The 16930-nt window shown below is 41.0% G+C and overlaps 1 protein-coding gene across 1 annotated transcript in view; it reads right to left on the bottom strand.

Moving 5' to 3' along the window:
- Window positions 1-1360: 1360 nt before the first annotated feature.
- SH3PXD2B (SH3 and PX domains 2B) overlaps window positions 1361-16930 on the bottom strand; it is a 142524-nt gene continuing 126954 nt past the window's right edge. Inside the window, exons 9-14 of the mRNA XM_081321252.1 lie at window positions 15815-15919; window positions 13410-13524; window positions 11085-11311; window positions 9124-9173; window positions 8283-8408; window positions 1361-5475 (exon numbers count right to left, since the gene is read on the bottom strand). Of these exons, the coding sequence (XP_081177378.1) occupies window positions 3934-5475; window positions 8283-8408; window positions 9124-9173; window positions 11085-11311; window positions 13410-13524; window positions 15815-15919 (2165 nt within the window). The 3' untranslated portion in view covers window positions 1361-3933. The remainder of the gene's footprint in view (window positions 5476-8282; window positions 8409-9123; window positions 9174-11084; window positions 11312-13409; window positions 13525-15814; window positions 15920-16930) is intronic.

Here is a 16930-nt window from a genome sequence, read left to right as displayed (position 1 = left end):
TGCAACTGTAATACTTCCAGTTTCCCACTGTGGTCCCTGCGTTTCATCTACATGAGTTAAATGCTTGTGAGAACCCCGTTCACAACATTTTGGAACGGTATTCTCAACCCCAGAAACTTATGTTGCTTAGGGAACTCTGGGAGTTGAAGTCTACACAGTTTAAAGTTGCTGAAGTTGAGAAACAGCGTGCTAGACCTAGAGTTTAAAGAGTTGTTTGGCAAGACTCTTCCTTGCACCCCAAACAATGAGGCCTAGTTCCTGCCAAATCAATCCGAATAGAGCCGGAAGGGACTTGGAAGTCTTCTAGTCCAATCCTTTCAGTTTATTTTTCACTGCCAGAGTCTTTGCACATGCATCCTAAAGCCACTTGTCCTTGTGCTTTATCAGATTTATCTTGTTCTTCTTTCTCATCTTCTCTCAGTAACTCTTCAAAAGTTAGGAGTTGTCACTATAATTCTCTGGCGAAATGCCGGAAATGCTTCAATGTTATGAGACTTCAGCATTATGACTCTAACACCCTATTTTGCCTTGTGAGATTAATTTTCCCCACCCACCCTTCCATGGGCATAAACTGTAAATTTTTGCATGTTTTACAATAGACATTTGTGTGGTTTGTCACAAACAGTCTTCTTGCTTGCAATTTACTCCGTAGTGGTGAACTTTAAAAAAGAGAACAGATGCCTCGTGTTTCTCCAAACCACCTACTATATCTCCAGAATTGTTTCTCAGCTTCTCCTATCTTTGAAAGTTTAACTGAATTCACCACCTATACAATCATTTGCAAGTTCACAAAGTCCATCTTTCCCATCCCACTTAATCTGAAGTGTCCTCACTGTTGTTTTAGTTAACAGTCTTCTGTGTTAATTTTAAGAAGGGCCCAATCACAATTGTCTTCATGGAGGCTCGAATGCTGTGGCTTCTTTAAAGCAGCCATTTCAGATTGTCATTTTTTTTAAACAAAGCACTTGAAGAGCACCACTTCATCCCTGAAAATGTAATCATGGACCCTCTACAATCTCTGCAAATCATGTGCATGACAAATAGAATCACATCCTATCTAATTATGGCTTGTTGATGTAACACACAATGTCTACACACACACACAGACACAGACACACACACACACACACCCCAAACATTTGGCAAGAAATATACATGGAAGAATAATAAAAAAGGCATTGTATCAGTTCTGCTTGAAACCAGTCAAGCCTATTTTTTTATTTCTTTATCTTAAAAAAAACACACACAAAACACAATCACCTAGCCTTTAATGCTGGAAGTATACATGAATTTTACATAGGCTACGTCTACCGTTGTCAAAAATCCCCTCCCCACAAATCCCACCCAAGTAACGTACAGATTGATACAGATTGATACATAACATTAAACATTAAAACAGGCTTTTAAAGACATGGATGAGTCTAAGACCTTTGAAGAACATCCCAACTAGAAGGCTAGGAAACTGGAATACAAGAATATCCTTTAGTCCAACAGAGATATGGTCAATGAACTTGGAAAGCAAACGGAGCAGTTTTCATGTTATGGCATCTGGTTATCCTTTTCAGAATGATATACTTTTTGGCATAAGGCAACAAAAGCGTTGAGGCAAATGTTAGCTCAACAACTCTTCTCATATCCCAGCAAGTCAAGTCTTCATAATTGCTTCTATCCCAAGTAATATAAAAAGTGAGGCACAAATGTGTAATGTGATGGCTTCCTTTTGATCAGAGTGCTTTATTAACCCAGACTATCCTGATCCTTCAGTCCGTTTTTCTGAGAAGTTTTTCAAGAAAGAAATATGGAAGCAACAAGAAATACCAGAAATGGTTTTCTACTCTAGGAATGTCTTCATTTTTAGGAATAGAGCAAAGAAAAGGGCTAGGATTAGAGTTGGATAAATAATACTGTATAAGAAACATGTATTTTAATACCAATTATTTAATTATGCAAAGATTCTGAAATTAATATTGTAATGTTGCTAGACCACATGTATTGAATAGTGCCAAGAAGGCAACTAATGTATAATTACCGGTAGGTATTGAACAAAAGTTGCAGAATAGCAAATGGTTCAACCACTGCTTAACAGTAGCAAGAGACTGATGGTGAAATTCATGACAAACAAATAGTAAGATTTCTACTTTTATGTAGCAGGGTCTCCCTCAGAATGACTTATGTTGATCTCATGTCTAGTCAATCAACAGATAAATCATACTCCTATCATTAACATCCTGAATCTGTCTAAGTCAGACTTATTTGCCTTTGAGAAAAATGCAGCCACTTAAACTAGAACAACTGATTTTTACAGGCAAATTTTAGAGCTGGATTTAAGCTAATTCAATTTCAGCAAATTAGTGAGATTCAGCTCATGGGAGCTTACTAGGCAAATTCCCGTAACGCAACTATTGTATTGCTTTTTTGAAATTAGCATTTTTTTTCCTGTTAAAATCTTTTCAACAGAAATTGTATGGTTAGTTTCTACATGCCAGATTCTCACCTACACCCTCAAACTACATTGTAATGGAACATGTGAGAATTACTAAAAATGATGTAGTTAAAATCTCTTTATCATCACTTGCTTTGAAACCTGTATGGCTATGAATGAGAAGCTATCACTTTTTGGCATGTTCTCACTTCAGCTATTTCTATGAAATAAAAAAAATAAAAATAAAAGGTAAGCACACACTTATTTTCATCACACTTGTCCATTTAAGTATACAGAAATAATGAGCAGGAAAAAAGTGGCCCCTGCGGAGTTTTGAAGAACAAGTTCCACATGGATATCTTCATATTTATGAATCTTCTGCATCTGGGCTGTAGCTCCCAAATTGAAATACGTCTTATTAAATGGCTCTTGACATCATGCATTTTGAGATCCAGTTCACATCACCAAAAATGCCACAATCTGTCACTGACCAGAATTTAAGCCTAAGATAATTCAAACAATCCACATAGCTCTAAGGACTGTGCCGTTCTTTTAGGCTGGCTGCATGTTTCAAAAGACATTGCCAATTTAGCTTACATTCTAAAGAAACAAGCTTTTCGAAAAAGCTCTCACAGCAAAATGTTTGCGGAAGAGATAACAGGGCTGAGGTAAATCCTGCGTAAATTTCCTTTAGCTCAACTTTGTTACAAGACTAGAAAGATCTGGAAGGCTCCCAATCTGTTACCTTCTATATTTAGAAAAGATGGAACAAAAGTCAGAGGGGTCAGAAGAGTTATTTGCAGATGTAGTAAAGGTTTGGTAGTGCAAGTCCCAAAGATGCGGCAACAACCATCTGGACATGGATAACCTGTATGTCATGCCCTCGACATTTACCGAAACGCGACTAAGATACTGAAAAATCCAAGTGAGACAGAGATCTGCATTGCAGAGAGAGTACACTGAACTTCATCAGCAAGTCTTCAAACACGGTGCTTACATAAAAAACACTAGCTGTCATATAAAAGGGGGCTACGGCAGATGCACTGTTCATATCAGAGGAAAAATACAGAGACAGAAGACTAAAATAATGAACAATAACAACTGGGATAGCTCTTTGCACCCAAGTACCTATTATGGAATCATATTACCTATATAATCTCCTTGCCATGAAGCTTCTTAGCCCATGATTATATTTAGTGACGTTAAATGGCACATGACGCTGAAAAAGAAAAGTCGCTCTTTTTCCTTTTTTCCTGTGAACACTGTTCAAGAAATGACTTACCTACAGAAGGAAGAGCAGCCTAGGTATAATACTACAATAATGGCATGTTTCCTCTTGCAATTCATTTCGGAGGCATACCCGAATTGGAATGTTTGGTATCCCAGATACTTTGCTTTTTGTTGTTTCTAACAGAGTTGGCCTTACGAAGGACTATAAATACGCTAATTAAATATCGTTAATACTAAATCAGGGATCGTTGAGCGGTTGTGATGCAAAAGCCACAACAGGGCTATGGCTTTTTTCGGAGGTAATTGGAAGGAATCCAGCCTTCCCAACACGGCCCTGCTGTGAGGACTTTGCAAAACCACCAGCCGCTGCTGTTCTTCTCACGGACTTCAAATACGGTCCCTTCTTTAAAACTGCTGGTTTCTTCATCTCCTTCGAAATCTGCCACGGCCACGTAGAGGGCTTCTCTGGGGAGATCCAGGTTGGTAAGTGGGAGGGATGCTCTTTCCTTCTCCACAGACTTAGGCAATGACTTTTGGCCTGAGCTGCTTTTTGTTTTGGTTTCCTCTTGGCCAGGACACGGGAGGAAGGCTTTGGCTTTTGGTGGAACCAAGATTGGCCTACTGGACACTGGCACAGCTCGAACCTCAGGCACTTCCTTCTGGGCGACTTTATGTTCTGCAGGGGGGGCAAATGAAGCCGAGGGTGCTGGCACACTAGATTTCTTAGGAGGTGGAGGCCTTCTAGGAGGTACTACTGGACGTTGAGGGGGTTCCCGAGGTACTGGGAAGCTGCTCTTGGGTTCATTTTCACCTGGCTTTGATGAACCCACAGGAACTTTTGGGAAAGGAGCCTCCTTAAAGGTTTGGCTGTCAGGTCTAGAGGGAGGCCTAATCTCCACGTTTGGCTTTTCCTGAGATTTGACAGAAGATTCTGCTGGAAGTCCACTGTTACTGAAGGCACTCTCATTAACCACCGGGTCCTGCTCTGACAGCTTCTCTGGAGCCTTTGCAGGCTTGAGTTTGCTCCTCAGGTTGCCAAGATCTAATTTATTCTCTGACTGAGGAGGATCTGTCCTAGGGGCAGGCGCTGGCTTCGGTTTGACCTGAGGTTTTGATTTCAGAAAAAGGTTTGGGGTAGCTGCCTCAGGCTTATCCTCTGGGGGCTCAATCTTTGGTTTCGTTGGCTTGACGATGGGCCGGAGATTGGGCTTCTTTATTTCTTTCGGAGAAACCTTATGACCACACTCAAGGCCCATTTCATTTTTCAACTGGAACAATTTGCCCTTCTCCGTTTTAAGCTCTGGCTTCTTGTTGTCCCTTGGAGGAGGGACGGTCTGCTTTGGAGGAATTCCAGGTAAAATCATGCCAGGAGGCTTTGGAGGTGGCCGCTGCTCCAACCTTTGCCTTTCCATGAACTCCTCTTCTGATTTAATTATGGATTCCTTCCTTGGAGGAAGGCTAGGTTTCTCTTCCATATCCCGATCACCTATTTCCTCATACCCAACACACAAAGAAGCATCACTGTTCTCAGGCAAAGCATCCTGGGACGTCTCCTTTCCTTTCCATTTGATTCCACATTCAACACCGTTAGGAGGTGCTTCGGGCAGAGGTCGAGATGGCCCAGCAGGGTCTCCATTAGAGCTGTTCTCTGCAGTGCTGTCACCAAGCCGTAGCTGTGCTATTTCATTTGGTAATGGTGCCAAGAAATTAGGTCTACACGCATTGCTAGTTTTCTTGTATTTGTCAATAAAAGTAGCCGGCGCCCAGCCTTCCTTCTCTTCGATTTGAATATACCACCAACCACTTAGGTTCTTCTCAATTACCTGGAAAAGGAAATAAAGCCACCATTCTTTAGAACTTTTTATAACAACTGCATGATCTAAAATTATTATTATTATTATTATTATTATTATTATTATTATTATTATTATTATTATTATTATTATTATTATTATTATTATTATTATTATTATTATTATTAAGCTCAAACACTTTGCCCCTCAAATCAGAAGAGAGGACTCACTGGGAAAGACCCTGATGTTGGGAAAGATTGAAGACAAAAAGAGAAAGGGATGACAGGAGATGAGATGGTTACATAGTCATTGAAGCAATGGGCATGAGTTTGGGCAGACTCAGGGAGACAATGGAGAATAGGGGGCCTGGAGTGCTACGGTCCATGGGGTAGCGAAGAGTCGGACACAACTCAGGGACTGAACAAAAACAAAAAAAATATCACATCATAAACAGTGAGTGCTTTCCATTTAATTGATTCTAACTACAGCACTGACCTAGGATAATAAAAGATTAGATTCTCAATTTGGTGTCGTTTTACTCTCTACGTCTACGGCATATATAATAATTATTTAATAAAGACATGATTGTTTGCATTTATCATAATCTAGAATGTAAATTAAGTAATTGATAAAATTTGCATATTTCTTATGTGCACCTTTAAATTCTGCTTGCTACTGGATCCATCTGGACACCTTAAGGTTCAGAGGAGCATATCCAGCTTTTGTACAATACAGGGCATGACCAAAGTTCTAATGATGCAAGCCCAAGAGAGAAGCAAGCATTTCCAGATGATTTATGCTACTGATCATGAAATGAGCGGTTTTCCTGAATGATTACGTATCTAAGCATGGGCAGGGAATCCAAAGAAGTGGTGGCAGCTGACTTTTGTGTGAATCTTTGATATGACAAGAAAATAAATAGTCACTAGAGGTCAGTATTGAGCCATCTGTAAATGTGCATCGCCTGGATACCAGAGAATGGGCAATACATTTCTGAATTTTAAAACCAGGACTATTTTAAAGGGAGGACATTGTCCTATAATTTAAGAGTGCATGGATGGCAGATAAAGATAAGATCTCCACTTTCTCAAGTTAAAAATATGTGTAATGGAAGCACAGAAAATTTGCCTTTTCTTGTAATGCATCTTTCCCCAGAGCTACTGGTTGAGGTCAAGGAAGATGGCCCTCTATTTATAAAGTCACATAAGGGCACAAGTCTAAGTAGAGTCTTAGTAGTACACTCTGTAGGTAAACCTTTCCCAGTCTGATTTGTTCAAACAGCTTCTATTCTTATCAAATTTAAATGAAGGGAAGCAGCATCTTGTTTCCTGCAATATATTTCTGACTCAAGTAGTTGAGATGGAAACAGTTGCAACAAATACAAGATTCATTTGGAAAACTATGATTAAAATAAAAAGACATAGCTTATTAGAAGCTGACAATACTACAGGTAGTGCTTGACCTACGAATGTAACAGAGCCTGCCAATCACACTCGTAACCTGAGGAATTCGTTAATGGGAATGCTTTACCCAATGCATTTGTTAATCGAATGATCAGGTGCACATGAGTGCACCTGAGGTATCTCAGGGTGGGGAAGAACCTGGTGGGGGGGGAGCTACTGCTTCCGATCACCCAAAGGCCTCCCCCTAGCCACTGAGATATTTCATGCTCCCCCCCCCATCCTGCCCCACTGGGTCTCCACAGGCACTGGGTCTGTGGAGACTCACTTAACTCTTGAAGATCTCGATGATCAAGTGAGCCATGTCCTCTCCAGCCTCTCTGCTGCCGTTTCTTTGCCTGCGTCCATGCAGACTCCGGTCGTCTTTGCAAAAAGCTTTTGACGTGAAGAATGGAGACCAGGAGGGACGTGCACGCTGCTCCCAGCCTCCGTTCTTGGCCGCAAAAGCCTTGAGCAAAGGCTTGCCGAAGCCTGCAGGGGTGAGAGATTGCGTCCCTGCAGGCTCCAGTTGTTTTTGCAAAAAGCTTTTGGTGCAAAGAATGGAGGCCAGGAAGTAAGTGTGTGTATGTGTGTGGGGGGTGTTTGCATGCATGGTGCCCTGGCCTGCGTTCTAGGTGGCAAAAGCTTTTCGCAAAGATGAACGGAGCCTGCAGGGATGCAGGCTCTCTCACCCATGCAGGCTTTGGCAAGGAAACGGCAAATAGATGGAAGGCCTGAAACACTGAAGTCTCCCATCTGTTTGCAAAGCCTTTTGGCGCAGATGTAGTCCAGGCCTCCATCTGCAGAGAATGGAGGCCTGAAGTAGCGCGAGATCATGTGAGATTAGTGGTGAATTCTCTGCGAACGCACGGAAGGCCTGAAGCACCCAAGCAGGCAAAGAAACTGCAGCAAGGAGACTGGAGAGGAGACAGCTCACAGCCTTCCAAGGTCGGTAAAATGAGGAGCCAGGTTGTTGGGGGCCATAGGCTGACTCTGCAAACCGCTTAGAGAGGGCTGTAAAGCACCATGAAGCAGTACAGAAGTCTAAGTGCTATTGCTATATCTTTGCAAGGTGAGTCTCCACAGGTCCAGTTCCTGTGGAAATCTGGCAGGGGGAGGAGGGGGGATAGGCAGGGGGAATATTGCAGTGCCTTTGCGGTCATTCCTAAGAGTGAACGACTGCTGTGGTGCTACAACATCTGTAACCTTGGGACTGTGTTATAAGTACTGGGGGGGAGGGTTTGACGTAACTTTGAACGGTCACTAAGTGAGCTGTCATAACTCAAGGATTACCTGTATTCCATTGTAAAAGGCTTTTCTTTTAAAGTGACTTTTAAAGGGAGCTCTGTGGAAAAAGCCAAGGATTATGGAGACGGGCCTGACAAGACTTAGTCTCACCTCTACTTTCAGTCCTGCCTGGAAGCTGATCCCGTCAGGGATGATGGTCTGGAAATCAGCAATGGTGTAATACTCTTCCTCCACCTGCGGGGGCACTGGAGGCTTTGGCAGATTGACACACCGTGGCTATTACAAGAGTATTAAAAATATGCATTTGTCATCTTCCATGTGCAAAAAGCAATTCTTTACACATCAGGCATTCCAGCCTCCATCTGCAGGATCTGCAGGGTCACAAAGCAAGCAAGCCCAAGGAGATGACAAGCCCCTAACACATTTTTCAGCACGGCTGGCTGCAGTGTTTCTGCGGCCATTTCCAACTCTGAAATCAAAGTCGTGCGTTTTATAGAAAATCAGCTTTTTTTGGTGGTGCTCAGAAGCAAAGCTAAGTAGAAATAAAAGTGGGGCCTGTGGTTTTAAAGTTAAAACCTGCATTAATTGTATACGGTAAAGTTATTCAATGTTGGAAAAATCAGTTTGATTGCAGGTACAAATTCCAGAAACAGACTTCTTGCTATGACAACTATCCAAGCCACACAAGTAAAAACTGATTGCATCCCATTCAATTAATTGCCTTGGGAACAAAGCTCATGCCATGTTGAACCTTATTTACTCCGTGTATGTTTAAAGGAAAAAGCAAGTTAGACATGCCAATTTCCTCCTTAACTGACATACTATAACAATGCTTAGGACACGGTGATTTATGCTGACATAAAAGAGGTAGCAAGACCTGTATCTTGTCTGTTTTTGCTCTGACATCTCTCTTTTATCGTCCCAACATCTTCCATTTCATCTGATAAGTTGTTGTCAGACTGCTTTAAATGCATCAGGAAGCAACACTTACTATTGAGAGATCTCGACGAGGAGGGGGTCTTTGTCTCATCTTTGGTGACTCTGTCAAAACAGGTATTTAAATGTGCTTCAAAGATTATCAACGTATGCTTCAGAAAACATTTGTGAACAACACTCCATTACTCCAGTCCAAGAAAGTACCTCTACAGCTTTTCTGTCTGCTTTCCCCATGAGCAGCACACCCAGGCAGCTCCCTGGATTCATTTTAATCTCCATGGTGATTCATCTAACCAGAGTTTTAGTACATCCCTGGAAGTATTTTAAGAAGAGAAAGTGGACAGCCATTTGTCTGAAATGGTATACAGTCTCCTGCTTTAACAGGGGGTTGGACTAGAAGACCTCCAAGGTCCCTTCCAGCTCTATTTTGATTGATTGATTGAAGATCTTGGATCAGATGCCCTAAGCCAGGGGTAGGCAACCTCGGCTCTTTTATGACTCATGGACTTCAACTCCCAGAATTCCTGAGTCAGCATAGCTGACTCAGGAATTCTGGGAGTTGAAGTCCATGAGTCATAAAAGAGCCGAGGTTAAAGACAGCAGATGAGGTTTTCCTTCCGAGATAATCTAGGAACAGTGGAATGCTTGTATCCCTTGAGGGAAACATGGAATATCCAGACATCCATTACCAATGTTTGAGGAGGTGGCCTTGAAGGATAGGAGGAAAAGCTACTACCAAGGCAATGGTCAGATAAGCAGGGCTTGAGCCTCAGCCAAGGAAAGAATGAGCCCCTCCCTCGTTTTCATGAAGGAAGCAGCGGGGTGCAGGGAGACACAGTTAGACTTGCAAGATACAGTTGCAATAAAAGTAGTCCTATATGCTAAGCTTGTAAGTCGCCCTGAGTCTTCGGAGAAGGGCGGGATATAAATGGAATTAAAAAAATAAAATAAATTAGTTCCTTAGCCTGGTCTACCTGTTAGGGTTAAAATTTGGCCATCCCAGGTAAAGAATAGATTTATTATCTATGGCCCAACCAATTCTATGTCAGAGGAGCAAAAAGTTGGGAAAAGTGAGGATTTAGCATTAAAGAGACACAACTGGAGTCCAGAACCATACAATAAGAAGCCTTAATCCTCGATAGCTAGTCCTGGGGAAGCTGGCAGGGAGTCAAAAGTCATGTTAATGTGAGGTCCTTGCTTAATGAGCCACATGGTCCTTGTTTAGCAATGGCAGTCAGGACCGCTGAAGTTGCCATTGCTAAGCCATGCAGTCACAGATCACTACACTTTATGACCCCATTGTTTAACGATGGAGTTCCCAGTTCGAATTGCTCTTGTAACCCGAGGACTACCCATACAACAGGACTGCATAAAATTCAGAAAATAATACCAAACAGTATCATCAAATGAAATTTTTACCATAAGAGGATGAAAAATTCATTTTAATCATTTTTATTAAATAATTTTTTTAGCAAAGTAAATGCTGTAAGGGAAAATAAAATAGTAAAAGAAAACAGTACATAGTAACTTTGGGCCACTCGTTTTTTTTTCTCGGCACAACCGTTCACACAGGATTATTGTTGTGGGGAAAAAGAGGGGGAGGAAGAAGGATGAGGTATCTTGCTGCTTTGAGTTATCAATAAAATATCTGTTCCGTATTCTCAATATGCAACTTCCAGTGTAAAGATTCTTAAAATCTACACTAGCCTTAACTTTACCCTATCAAGAAAACCATGCCAGGATGGAAAAATTTATTGAATACTTTGGGTGTAATTAGATTAACTAGTCCAATTTAAGTTGGTGTGACTTTAAAATTAGATCAAATTTACTATTCGTTCTGACTTAATTATCATTGGGCTGTGAGAACTCCTGAATGCCAGTCAAAGGCAAAATGCAACCCTCAGTTCAGAGAAAAAAATGGATAAACCAAAGAGCCATGAAGATTTCTTGCTTTTACCTGATTGACCAGTTTTCTTCAGAAAGCATTAAACACTTTCTTCGTTGTTCCCAACTTACTTCGTTGAAGGTCCACATTGGGCAATGGGCGACCATCATATCTTCCATCTCTTTGATTACTCGGTCCATCCTTGTCTCGGCCTGGGGAGTTCTGCTGTCGAGAAAGTCCATCCATATCCAACGGGTGTGAATGGGCTGAAGCTGCAGATCCCAGTTTTGATGTAAGTAGGTCTCCACTCCCTCTTTTCAGGTAAGATGCTGGGGCCCAGCCCTCCTGACCCTGATATCTAAAGAAATAGAAATAATCTGAAATAGTCTAATTTTTTTTACTAAAAAGGTAAAGGTAGGTAAAGGTTCCCCCGCACATGCGTGCTAGTCGTTTCCGACTCTAGGGGCCGGTGCTCATCTCCGTTTCAAAGCCGAAGAGCCAGTGCTTGACCGAGGATGTCTCCGTGGTCATGTGACCGGCATGACTAGACGCCAAAGGCGCACGGAACGCTGTTACTTTCCCACCATAGTGGTCCCTATTTTTCTACTTGCATTTTTACGTGCTTTCGAACTGCTAGGTTGGCAGAAGCTGGGACGAGTAACAGGCACTCACTCTGCTATGCAGCACTCGGGATTCGACCCACCAAACTGCTGACCTTCTGATCGACAAGCTCAGCGTCCTAACCCACTGAGCCACCGCGTCCCCCTTTTTTTTTTTACTATGGTCAACAAATTCCCAACACAGGCAATCTCATCCACAGCAATGCCCAAAAGCAAAACCAGTGTTCCAGATTCAGTTTTAAGATGATCATCTGAATCAGAATGTTATTTTTTTTATTTTGCTTAGAGATATCTGGCACATATTTTCCCAAAACGTTGGGTACCTTGCAAGTTCTTAACAGTAAGTAAACTTAGGTTTAGGTTTAGGTTTATTCAATTTCTATACCGCCCTTCTCCCGAAGGACTCAGGGCGGTTAACAAGGCATATATAAATAACAGTACAAAAATTTAAAAAAATTAAACCAATGCCCAATTAAAATACAATGACAATAAAATAGTAAAAAACCCATTAAAAAACCCTAATATTCCCCATCAGGCCAGACCAGCTAGTTCAAATAAGTGGGTCTTCAGCCGCGGCGGAAGGAGCGAAGGTCCGATGCCATCCGGAGCTCAACCGGCAGTTGGTTCCATAATGCCGGAGCACCCACAGAGAAGGCCCTCCCCCTGGGGGCCACCAGTCGACATTCCCTGACCGGAGGCACCCTGAGGAGGCCCTCTCTGTGGGCACTTCTCTATTTGTAAAGCTGGTTGGTTTTTTACCCACTGTTTCACATAAAGAAGCTCAAGAGGCTGTTAAGACAAAGGCACAACAAAAGTAATGTGCAATGTTGTGATAATCAGAAGTGAACAGATGGGGCACAACAAACTTTCCCAGCACATGGGAATCGGTCTCTCTTTGCAAGATGGTCCAACATCAAGCATAGTAACTAACATGATTGGAGAAGATATCAAGCTGATTAATTGGTACTAATAATCAACTATCAAAAGACTTTTGTAATAACAAGACTTAGACAAAGGTTCAGCGAGTAACACATTCTGGAAGCCTGTATTGAAGGTTTCCATCAGAGTACACTGAGGTGTTGTTGTTGTTGTTGTTGTTTTGGGGGGGAGGGAAACAGTACAATATCTGAGCCCTCCAATCTTCTCAGCACAACCCATTGTTCTTTTTACAGATACAATGAATTTACACTGAGGCAATAGACCACCTCTTCATAATTCTGCGAGGATTTCCCTTTATAAAATGCTGAAGGAAACCTAGGACCAAACTGAAAAGTTTTTGCATACCTACCACTTTTCTTCAAAAAACCAGATTTTTTTTTCTGCAGCAGAATAAATGTTATGGAGTGCCTATCTCTACACAAGTGGTCCTCAACTTACGAACACAATTGAGCCCCAAGGTTTCTGTTGCTAAGTGAAACATTTTAAAGTGAATTTTGCCCCATTTTTATGATCTTTCTCACCACAGTCGTTAAGTGAATTTGGCTTCCTCACAAACTTTGTTGGGCAGTTGCAAAAGGGGATCCCATGGCCCCGGGACACTGCAGCCTTCTTAAATATGAATCGGTTGCCAAGCGTCCGAATTTTGATCCCATGACGATGGGGATGCTGCAATGGTCATAAGTGTGAAAAGCCATCATAAGTCACTTTTTTCAGTGCCATTATAACTTTGAACACTGACTGAATGAACTATTGTAAGCTGAGGACTGTCTGTACTTGAAAGTTATTCTCCTATCCCTCCATTGATGAAAACTGCAACAACAATGGAATAACTCAGGTCTTGTGACCTAAAGTCTCTCCTTCACATTAATGCCTTTTGAATCATGACTGGAAATATACCTGATTTTCCACCAGCCCTCCAGATTTTTTTGGATCACCTCCACTGTAGCTCCTTTGTCCAGGTTTATTTCATCTTGATCCCGGGCAACATATGGGTAGATCACCATATACTTCTCTATTCAAAGAGAAATATAGCAGTAAAAGAGAGAAAGAGAGAGAAAGAGAAAAAAAACCATAAATAATAATTGGGAAGACATCACATTTTTCTAAAAATCAGAGCTAATCTGAAAATCCACACCTTTTAGATAATTTAGCACAATAGAGTCAAATCTACAGAATATGGTTGATTCTGTCCTTTTGACATAAAAGCTCACAAAAGGCTCAACATCACCTTTGAAAGACAGATTTTCATAATTTATAATAAAACTCCTCAAGTCTACTGCAGCCCCACAATGGCTTTCAAATAACCTCTAATTGAAGCAGGCACATAAAAATGCAGATTTAAAAAAAGAAAGAAAGATAAAAATGTATTTAACTCTGGTTAGGACCAAATAAAATACAATTTACCCAAGAGTAGAAATTCGCATAACTGGGGACTCAAGTAGTTTCAAGGGAATGGAAAGGAGGACACACATACTCAAGTGTAAGCAGATTTAACAGTTACAATAAGCAATGTATTAAGGAAATAGACACTCTGGATATCAATAAGAAATACATTGCATGCAACAATGGGCCACACTGGACAGCACATGCAAACACAGAAAAAGGTAGTCCAAAGCACAGAAGAAAAGCACAAAGAGAGTCTCCACAACATCCACCTTGACCCCATCCACTGGTGTACAAGTCCCCAAGAGTCCGACGGCGACCAACATGTCTGGGAAGAGACCAGTATTTCCATGAGACTGAGATGAGCATGTTGGGGGAAGCAGGAAAGGCACAAAACAGGATATAAGGAGGGAAAAGTTTACCTTTTTAAAAAGAAGATGTAATGCTATGCTAAGGTTAACAATGACATGATCCACATACCACACTAAGCAATGATTTAACCATGATTTACCTAATACATCTCAGTTGAGATTGTTCAACACACAAAGTGGTTTTTACAGCATATAAATGTGCCTTGTTTCCTCCCGGTGTATGGCAGAGAACTTGAGCGGTTTGATTTAAAAGGGTACCCTAAAATGCATCTCAGGTTTTTGTTTTTTTCATTTTAAAAATAATCATAGTAAAACTTTAGGGTGTTTTTTTTACCCATCCTCAGTGCAACTGACCTTTACACTCAGCAAATCAAATTTCCACTACAATTTCTAACATTTGCTTTGCTTTAATTAAGTTCTAATAGAAAAGCCTCCTTTTCACGAAGGACTTTCCTCATCAACAGACCCACGCCCCGCTCCTCCACATCAGTCCATTAAAACAGGTTTTCACTCAGTTCATGCTGCGTGTTCATGTCCATTCCCCGTGAAAAGATGGGCTGCTTTAGAAATCGTCTTCAAAAGCACTATTTAAAAACTTTCCGTTCAAAGAATCAACGAAGTGGGCACACTGGAAAGTGCCTAGCAGATGCTTAATGTAATGTATTCTGCACAAAACAGATTATAAGCTGTTTTAAAGCAATGGGACAGAGGATGTTTATAGGTTTTTTCAGTGTTAACCAGTACTACAACTATTGTTCAGATTCTATGCCCTGGGATAAGCATGAACTGTCCATCTGTTTTTCATTATTTGTTGTTTGGAATTCATATGGGCATTAAGTCCTCGGCTTATGAGTTTGTTTAGTGATTGCTCAAACTTACGTCACAGAAAAAAGTGACTTATGACCATTTTTCACACAACCGTCACAGCATCCCCATGGTCACATGATCAAAATTCAGATGCTTGTCAACCGACTCATTTTTATGATGGTTGCAGTGTCCTGGGGTCATGTGTTCACCTTTTGCAACCTTCTGGCAAGCAAAGTCAATGGGGAAGCCAGATTCTCTTAACAATCGTCTTACTAATTTAACAAGTGCAGTGATTCACTTAACAACTGTGGCAAGAAAAGTCATAAAATGGGGCAAAACTCACTTAACAAATGTCTCACTTAGCAACAGAAATTTGGGGCTCAATTGTGGTCGTAAGTCAAGGACTACCTGTATAGAGCCTGGGCTTTTTAGGTCAAAGGCTGATGTAACTTTTGAATGGAAAAGCACCTGAATGCAAAAGTTGATGAAGAAGGAGCCCCTAACAAACCAGTCTCTTCTGCCAAAAATATCAAACTAAACGATGTCAATCTTCATGAGAACTTGCTATAGGCAAAAAAAAAACAAACCCGTATAGGGACTCCCTTGAAAGTACTCTCTTGGCACTTTAATATTTAGTGTATTTCCTCTCTGAACATTATCCTGAATATTTTATGTGGGCTCAAAAATCTAAAATACGAAACAGTTTGGGGCTATTCTGAAAGTGTCTTAATCTACTCCCACCTTCTTCAGTCTGCATTGAAAATTCATCCGGGGCACCGTCCTGGATCTCTAGACATGTTGCAGGAACCCAACCTTGTTCATCCAATGTACTTACAAACCACCAGCCTAAAACATAAGGAAAAGAAGAGTTAGGTGGAGAGTCACAATCCATTCTACATAGTATCATGCAACAACAGTCCATCATGGAATGTTCCATCCTAATCTATACCAATCGTGGATCCCATGAGTTTCTGGTCTGACTTCCAATTAAGAAAATGAGAGACATGCTGAGCTCCTTTGGAATTAGGCGATCAATACTGTACTACCCTTCTGCATACGATTTTCCCCCTTACAAACAAAATCCTGTTAATTTAGCGAAAATAAAGGTATGCGCTCAAAGGCTTGCTGACACACTGGGTACTTCATTTCACTTTTCCCCACTTTTAATTGCTGTCTATTGGAACTATAGTTATGGAGAAATGATAGAAAGTGCAAGATTGCTGCCCTAGGAAATATTGCGGTATTTGAAGCTGAGGTAGTGAATGAAAACATGAAAACAAACAATAAATGTTGAGTATCTAGTCAAATTCTATTGGTGTCCTCAACTTACAACCATCCGTTTATCAACCATTCCAAGTTACAACATCACTGAAAAAAGTGACTTAAGACCAATCCTCACACTTACAATTGTTGCAGCATTCCCACAGTCATATGATCAAAATTCAGACACTTGGCAACCATTATGTATTTATGACAGTTGCAGCATGACCCCAGGGGGTCATGTGATCACTATTTGCAACTATTTGCATCCCAGGGTCATGTGATCACTATTTGCAATTTCCTCAGCCAGTTTCCCACAAGCAAAATTGATAGAGGAAGCTGTATGTGCTTAATCATCGCATGACTGACTTAACAACTGGAGGAATTCAATTAAAATGGTCACCAAAAAAAATCCATAAAATCAGCTGTGATTCATTTAATAAACAACTTGCTTAGCAACTGAAATCCTTGTCCTTATTGTGACCATAAGTAGAAGGCTACCTATTTTTCCATAGCCTTTCACTGAACTGATAAACAATGCTGAGAAAGCATTATGAAATGTTGAAAATACATCATTTTATTTCTCTAGATTTTCCT

This window comes from Vipera berus, assembly GCF_964194415.1.
Source record: "Vipera berus genome assembly, chromosome: 2".
NCBI classification, from domain to species: Eukaryota; Metazoa; Chordata; class Lepidosauria; order Squamata; family Viperidae; genus Vipera; species Vipera berus.
Note: the sequence above shows the minus strand (reverse complement) of the source record. Positions and strands in the feature narration are given on the sequence as shown.